General features: G+C 41.7%; 1 protein-coding gene across 1 annotated transcript; it reads right to left on the reverse strand.

Moving 5' to 3' along the window:
• Nucleotides 1-689: 689 nt before the first annotated feature.
• Nucleotides 690-4,306, reverse strand: LOC107196279 (formin-1-like). Its single transcript, XM_015595814.1, has 2 exons — nt 2,464-4,306; nt 690-712 (listed from the first exon to the last, which is right to left on the reverse strand). The coding sequence occupies exons 1-2, from the start codon at nt 4,304-4,306 to the stop codon at nt 690-692; spliced, it is 1,866 nt and encodes a 621-aa protein (XP_015451300.1).
• Between the last annotated feature and the right edge of the window lie 3,674 nt (nt 4,307-7,980).

Genomic DNA, 7,980 nt, shown 5'->3' on the forward strand with positions numbered 1-7,980 from the left:
AGAAAGGACTCTGATTACTTTTGCCAGACTTAATCTCTTATTTGAGCAGTTAATGGGAGCTTTCAATATTCTTAATTGCATTACTTCAGTAAAATACCTACATGTTATTTCCATAGGAAATAAATGTCCACAGACCATAAATTCAACGAGGTAATAGCTAACATGGGAGAAAGGGGGTAGGTAGATTCAGATAAAGGGCCACTGTAAAGTGTTGGTAAATGAATTACAGGCCTCTCTTCTGGGCTATGGGCACTGTTTGAAGCCTCTGCCGGAATAGGGGTGGGATCAGAAATCATGTGAAAGACAAAGGCAGCTGGGAGCAGGAAGAGTCTTCCCTGTATGGACCCACCAGCTACAGGAAGTCACTGAAAACTCCAGAATCTGAAGAGGACTCTTAGCTACAGGAAAAGGGAATTCAAGGGATTCAAGGGAGGGCTGGAACACAGGCTACAGATCAAAGATACTATCTAAAGAATACTCTCCCTTAATGCTTTTCAAAGGAGGGCCAAGATAAGAGATAATATTCGGATGTGCTAGAGAAAGGTCCCAATAAGAGGGAAGTTATCCATGCCAAAAAAAAAAAAAAAAAGATCTCTCCACACTCCTATTCTCCTTTCTTAAGGTTAGATGCACAGGTGGTCTTGCTGCCAAGGCATCCCTGTGATTCTAATGACTGCCTCCTGAAAGCGCTACTGAAGACCCCAGTGGTAGGCTGGGACCAAATAAAGGGAATGGTTGTGAGCAACTGTATGGAGAGACAAAGGGAAAAAGTGATCATCCACTGGGCTTGCCCCGCAGTGGGCTCATGGTCAGTCACCACAGAAACTGAATGTCCCTCTGGGTGCCTACCTTGTCTCAGATATGACAGAGCTTTTATAATATTTTTTATATAGAAAAAGGACAATTAAAAAAAGATAATTCTAAATTAGGGGACAAAATGATTTACTGAAACTCAATGTATTTACTGTACAGTTGCTTGACAACAAGCGCACAGAATCCTAGAATTTGGTGTAATTTCTTTAAAAAAAAAACTTTCAGAATAAAGGTAGTTATTCCACACTCATACCCCCCAAAGTCTCTCACCTAATATTTATAGAAAGCTTCTTTTCCAAGTATTTCTAAGTATCCAGCATTGACAGAGAAAAAGAATTTTTATTACTAGAGTTTGAGGATACATGATATAAAATCTATAATTCTATGACTTTCTTGGTCATGCAGATTGGTTATATTATGAAAGAAGCAAGTCTTATCAAACTAAGATCAATATACTGAAAAAACAAGATGAAAGCATTTACCACATTTTTTTTTAAAGAACCACCCTCGGACCAATGATTTAGAGAAATTTATGAAAATGTCAAGAATTGAAAATAAACAGAAAGCTTTTAAAGTTTCTCTTTCTTAAAGAGAAATTTTTATCTCAAAAATTGTGCACAATGTTTTCTCAACCCTTTAAGAGATCATGTATCATATTACGAGCAATTCCCTAGACACGGCATTGACCAGATGCTGGTAAAGGACCACGGAAAAAGAACCTGTTACCTATACAATGGCATACAAGACCTTGAGCATCTGGCCATACTGGCCTGGAAAACAAAATGAATACAGGAGGGACACTTTTTACACTACCTTTTTGGGTCGTATTGAACACACTTACAGAATCTCCTAAATTACTTTCATGTAACATTTTAAATCCCATTAAGTATACAAGCCAGATTAGCTCTTTAGCACCGTTTGCATAAGAAATGATGCTATACCAGTAGCAGTAGTAATCCATAAATAAAATATAACTTCAGAGTAAACATTATTTTGTGCTCCTTCAGGAAATTTTTAAAAAAGGGTGTGAGGGAAGAAAATCTGAACTAAGTCTCTTCAAATTAAACTGAATTCACCTCTTTTTTGATAAAAACAAAAAGGTTTTTGTCATTAAATAAAGATGTTACAAGGTGATTACTAAAAATAAAAGTGAAAAACAAAAACCTCTAATAACATACAGATGAGTGGGGACACAGTGTGCTTTTGTTCTTCTGCTTAGAGAATCAAACTCAAGCTCCAGCAGCATGAACAGCAAAATCTAGGTCAAGGGGCCAGTTACCCAGTGTTAGTTAGCATCAAGGGCAGCAACAAGTTACTACTTCTCTCTGCCCGATCGATCCTGTTTCCTTTGAGAGTCCTGTGTTAAGCAATCATGGAGGCAGCTTTAGAGTATGCCCCCCAAAATGAAATAAAATAAAGACATTTATAAAGTATTGTTTCTGGAAGCAACTACACCCCTGATCCCATAAGTCAACACAATCCTCACAATCTCCACACTTGCCTATACCACTCTCAGTTTTCTTGCTACGAGGTAAATTGATTAACAGACCTAGGAATTTTGGTTCATTGTTCATTTATCAGTCTCTAAAGAGCACAAAGTTTGTGAATAGCCCAAAAAACAGATATAAAGCATCTTAAACAGGGACTAACCTGGAGGTGACTGGTGCTGAGGCCGAGCTGTGATCTTCCCGGGCCCCAAGCTCTTTTCCAAAGGTTCCCCAGGCACCAACCGAGGTTGGTCTGCTCTGAGGAAGGCCGAGCTGGCTCCTTTGGTCTCCGTGACCTTTGCAAAGGATGATGGCTCCAAGGTGTCAGCAGAGGGAGACCCAGAGAAGGCACCGCTCTTTCTCCCAGGAGAGTCATCGAGAGCGGCTTCCCGCTCACCAGGCAGCCGGAGGATCCTGTGATGCTGCTGAGGGCTGGGGAGCCTTGGAGATAGAGGCGAGGGAACAGCTGACATCAGTTTGTGTGAGCCAGACTGAGAGGATGAATTATTAAACACCATGCCCAGAGCTGCCAGTGCTGGGGGGGATGGCCTCTCCTCATCACCTCCAGGATGTGAAGTGTCAGGGCCGACACTGTTGGGTAGATCCAGAAATAAGTTTTTGTGGCCACTCAGAGGCAGCCCAGCTCTCCTCTTGCTTCTACTGTCTGGGAGGATGTGGGTGGCCGCTGTGCTGAGGGGAAAACCCAGCCTTTTCCCCTCAGAGGCTTCATTTAACTTCTCGCTCTCTATCACTTTCAGGAGAACCTTGTTCACAGCCCCCTCGGTGCTGGCTGGAGGATGATCCCTGGCCGACGACCGCAAGGACCCATCCGCTCGCTGCTCCTTGTCCCGCTGTTTGGAACCATGAGCCCCAGCCTCGGCTCCTGGTAGGGTAAGGAAATCTGCACTGGGTATGAACTCAGCTTGGGCTGCTGAGCAAACAGCAATCCTTCCCTCGCCCTCAGGATGCGTTTTAACTACCCTCTGCACCTGAGCAGACAGATCCTGGACTTTGGCCACCACTTTGGAAACAGGTTTCTTCCTGTGAGTCCGCTCAGCAGACTTCTCCCTCTGGCCCCTCTCTGCATCTGGGTGCTTCTCAGGGTCCCGGTGATTTTCTGTTTGCTGCTGTGCCAGCCTGCGAGGCTCCCTCTGTAGCCCCCTAGCACCACCATCCCCAGGCTCTATGGAGCTGCAGTCGGGGAGCAGCCTTCCCCTTCTACACTCAATGTCTTCAGAAGCCATCCTGAAGCTCCTACAGGTAGGGCCAGGGTCCAGCATCCTGGGGACGCCTGGGGGCCAGCTTTCTCTCCTGAGCAGGGAAGACGTACGTGGCCTATTTGGGAGCAAGTTGCCTCTCTCCTCCAGGAGCCAAAAGTGAGGCCTCCCTCGAGAAAGAGGGAGGGAGTTGCTTGAACAGATCTGGTCCTTCCCCATCTGAGGAGCCAATTCCTGGCCCCCACGCCCTTTTCTTCTTGTCCTCTTCTGTGGGAGCGCCTCGAAGCTCTCTCTCCTTCCACCAAACCTCCGGGGCTTTTTGTTCCCATGGGTGCTCCTCTTATTGAGACAGCCCACAGGAGGCTCCCCCTGCCAGTCGCCAGCAGCCTGGAAACAGTCATCTTCGGGAGCCAGGCTCACGGATAGCTCCGGCAGCTTCCCCTCCTGGTTTCCCATCGTGATCCCCAGGATGTGGTCTGAGCTCAGCAGATTGGCCAGCAGTCTCTCTCTCTCTGCTGTGAGTTTATACAGCTCAGTTAGAATGTCTTTCGTGGGAGTTTGCTTGAAAAATATGTCGCCTGGATGTTCATTTGGCTGCAGGCTGAGGCTGATGACGTTTGACCCCTCCCTGACTTGGTAGCAGTTATGAAGCCCTTTATTGGATCTGTCTAGAGTTACGGTGCCCTTGTATGAAAATCCTCTGACTTCCCCCCTTGGAAGATAGAAGCTGATGTAGCAGAGTTCGGTAATGGGCTTACACAATTGAAGGGTGCAGTGAGTGCCTTCCATTATGCCTACCTAATTATTCATGCCTCGGAGATGCTGGTCTGTGGTCAGGCTTCCCAGGCTCCGGTGCTAGGGCATGTGATGGTGGCTACGTAGGGACAGCAGCTGACAGTCATCTCCAGCAATGAGACTGCCTGAGGAACAGAGGAAAAAAGCAGCTTGTCTAACAGAGTGCATAAATCACACACTGACATACATCAAAGCATCAGCATGACTTACTCTTCTTCTCTGGCTGACCTCACCCTGCTCAGAGCATCAGCCAGGAGGCTGACTGCAACCTCTTACTCAATCCCTTCCTTCCCTTGACCAGCAGTTTTTCTGTAGCTAAGAGATGGGAGAGTGCTATAATTTTAGCTCCAAGATCAAAGTTCCTTTTCGCCACATGGTAACTCACTGCACACCTTAGAGAAGATCTCTCAACTTCTCTAGGCTTCAGTTTATGTTCTTCTATAAAGCAGAGCTAATACACCTCCCAGAAATCCTGAGGAAAGGGGACTTTAAGATCCTTAAAAAACATCGCCATTTTAATAACTTGTGTTTGGAATATTACTTTGCAAAAGTGAGCCAAGCCTTTTTACTCTCCAGAAAGCACCTTCTAAGATTTGACATTGTCTATTTTACTTAAAGTAGAGTGGGTTAAGGTATTAGGCCACAAATTTTGAGTCTCTTCTCAATACAACTCATAGATTTTGCCAAAAGAGCTAAAAGTGGACATTTTAAAGCTTAAAATTTAAATAAGTATTTCAGGAGACTTAATCAAGTTTTTTTCACCATACTTTTTGCCTATTTAATGCCAAATGGAATGTTAGAGAAAAAGTGAAAATCTGTAAGCCACTGATGGTGCTGTATGGATCATCCAGCGTCTTCACCATTGAAGTGGCTGAAACGTCACATAAGCAGTGAGGGTTGGCTGCTCCCTCGTGTCATTTGAATGACTCCCAGGAATGTCTCTGTGGCTAACGACCCTATAAACAGAGCTTAGAGTTCTATATTACATTTTTTAAATTATGGCATTGTCAGCTTTCAAGACTTCTGTGCTTAAAAGAAATCCCCCTGGGAAAGGTAACACAATGATCATTTATTAACCATTGATATCTTTAGAAAATGATTTTCCTCAAATCTTTTCTAACTGGTTCTAAAGAGTAAAAAGCTACATTAAAAAAAAAGTACATTTGAGTGGAGGAAGAGAGAAAGGAGGAACAGTTTTGTAATAGAAACTCATTTAAGAATATAGACAAAATTAAGACTGATAAAATAAAGCTTAAAAAAAGTGTAGACATCAGGTCAACTCAGAAGTGCCAGGTGGACTCCGAGTACTCACAGAAAATGCAGTGGAACCATTTTTTTTTTAATAGTGAAAGAAAAGACCTGTGAACCCAGAATTTTATATCCAGTAAAAATATTTTTCAAGAATTAAGGTGAAATAGACATTCTCAGATAAAGGAAAGTAAGAATTAGTTGTCAGCAGACCTGCTCTCAAAGATTCACTAAATGAAGCTCTTCAGACAGAATAAAAAAAATGATATCAGAAAGAAACTTATAACATCAAGAATGAAGGAAGAACAATAGAAATGTATATATCTATGTAAATACAGTAGTGTTCCTCTCTTGAGTTCTTTAAAATATATTTGACAGTCGAAAGCAAAAAAAATATAATATTATTTGGTGGGGTTGCAAGGCATGTACATATAATACACAAGACAACTACAACATAAGAGGGAGTGGGAAAAGAGACTCATATGGTGGTGAAGTGTAACAATAATTTAATTATATCAGCACTATGAAGAGTTAGCCATGTATACTGTAATCCCTAGAGGAATCACTAAAAAATATAGAGATAGAATAAAAATACAATTAATAAATTAAAATGTTCAAAAACCTCAAAGGAAAACCAAAAAACAAACAAAAGGATAAATAAAAGAGAGGGACAAAAACAAACAAAAAAATAGAGACAAGTAGAAAAAAATAATAAAATGGTAAGCCTAAATTTAAACGCATTGATGATTACATTAAATGTAAATTGTCTAGACACAAAGATTGTCAGAATGCATATGATATGGAGTTAAAGTCATTGGCTTAGATGAAGTTATTCTTGGAGAATATGCAGACCAAGAAAAGCAAAAGTTTCAGAACAGTACTGGCAACACAGATATTTAAGGGATAAATGGAGAGGAAAGAGAGTTTAAGTGAGGCTGAGAAAGAAATAGGGAATTCCCCATATTTTGTAGCTAAAGAAATTAAAGTTCAATGATTTAACTTACTAATATGCTTTTACTATAAGTCTATAAATTCTAGCTCTGAAGTTTTTAAATAATTGTAACCAAACTGAAACCAGAACCCATTTCTCAGAAGCTAGTGTTAGATTAAACCACAGGACTTCCATAACATAAGCAAGCCTTCCTTCCTCCCTTCCCTGACAGTAACAGGTGGCATATCCCCAGTTACATCCTTAAATCCCTAGCTTCAGTCTCATCTATCACCCCTTCTTAAAGATCTGTTCACTTTCCTTCCATTGCCACATTTTCTTTTGGGGGAAATGGTGTAAAAATAGTGCAGATCATAACCATGGTGTTGTACCTGGATGACGACCATTTTGACCAGGGATCAAACCACAGGGCATAGAACAGTGGTCCCCAACCTTTTTGGCACCAGGGACCGGTGATCCTACGAAAATCTAAGGCCTGAGGTGGAGCTGAGGCGGTGATGCTAGCACTGGGGAGAGGCTGCAAATACAGATGAAGCTTAGCTCCCTAGCCTGCCGCTCACCTCCTGCTGTGCAACCTGGTTCCTAACAGGCCACAGACCAGCATTGGTCTGTAGCCTGGGGGTTGGGGATCCCTGGTATAGAAGATAAAAGGAGTGGCTTCTGGGTTACAGAAACTAACATTGGTGATGTGGTTTGTGGCAGGAAACATAGCAAAATAAGTCTCTACCAATTGTAAAAGAAAAGTATCCCATTCTTGGAATCATGAAATTAAAACACACACACACACACACACACATTGCAGTGTTGTACTTTGCTTCCAATAGAAAATACTCTTCTAAAGGATTCTGAGGGGCCAAATCCAGGTACAAATGGGCTTCTTCATGCCACGTGTTCATAATTTCTGAGTTTCCAATGATCACATAAGCAATTAAAGAAGATACTCCTAGTACCTCTCTCTCTAGGCCTTATCATTTAATAAAAATTTCAAGTAAAAGACATGAGCAGTGATAGGTAGGGGTTGACAACTGGAGTGAATTGTTTTCATTATAAGGTGGAGTCACTTGAAAAGAACACATTTCTCCACTGAATGCACAAGAGCACAGTCACTGAAGCATCACTGGCACAAAGATAATCCAGCTTGCCTAAATTTGGCAACAAGAAATTAGAGGAAATTTTTATTTAAAAAAAATTATTTCATGTTTTCTAGTTCTCGAATGAGTTTTAGAATTAGCTCTGCTACAATTTTGTACATCCAAAGTCCAAACAATTTAAGACAGATTACTGCAAAGAAACAAATAAACATTTTTCAAACACCCTTCCTTTCTCATTCTCTTCTATAATTTGAAATTATTTTTATCAAAATTGTTGTGTACACCCTCCACTATCATCAATGAATATTTACAGAGCTGCCTCCCTCTGGAGCATAGAATAACTATCCATGGTTTTTCTCAAATATCTCTTTCAGCCTATA

This window comes from Pteropus alecto, unplaced genomic scaffold (assembly GCF_000325575.1).
Source record: "Pteropus alecto unplaced genomic scaffold, ASM32557v1 scaffold86, whole genome shotgun sequence".
Taxonomy (NCBI): domain Eukaryota; kingdom Metazoa; phylum Chordata; class Mammalia; order Chiroptera; family Pteropodidae; genus Pteropus; species Pteropus alecto.

Bases quoted from the DNA above. Each gene is read 5' to 3' on its own strand.
- LOC107196279 (XM_015595814.1), bottom strand. From the start codon at position 4,306: ATGGAAGGCACTCACTGCACCCTTCAATTGTGTAAGCCCATTACCGAA. The intron at 713-2,463 runs GTTAGTCCCTGT...ATTTGGTCCCAG, and splicing joins TCAGCACCAGTCACCTCCAG to CCTACCACTGGGGTCTTCAG.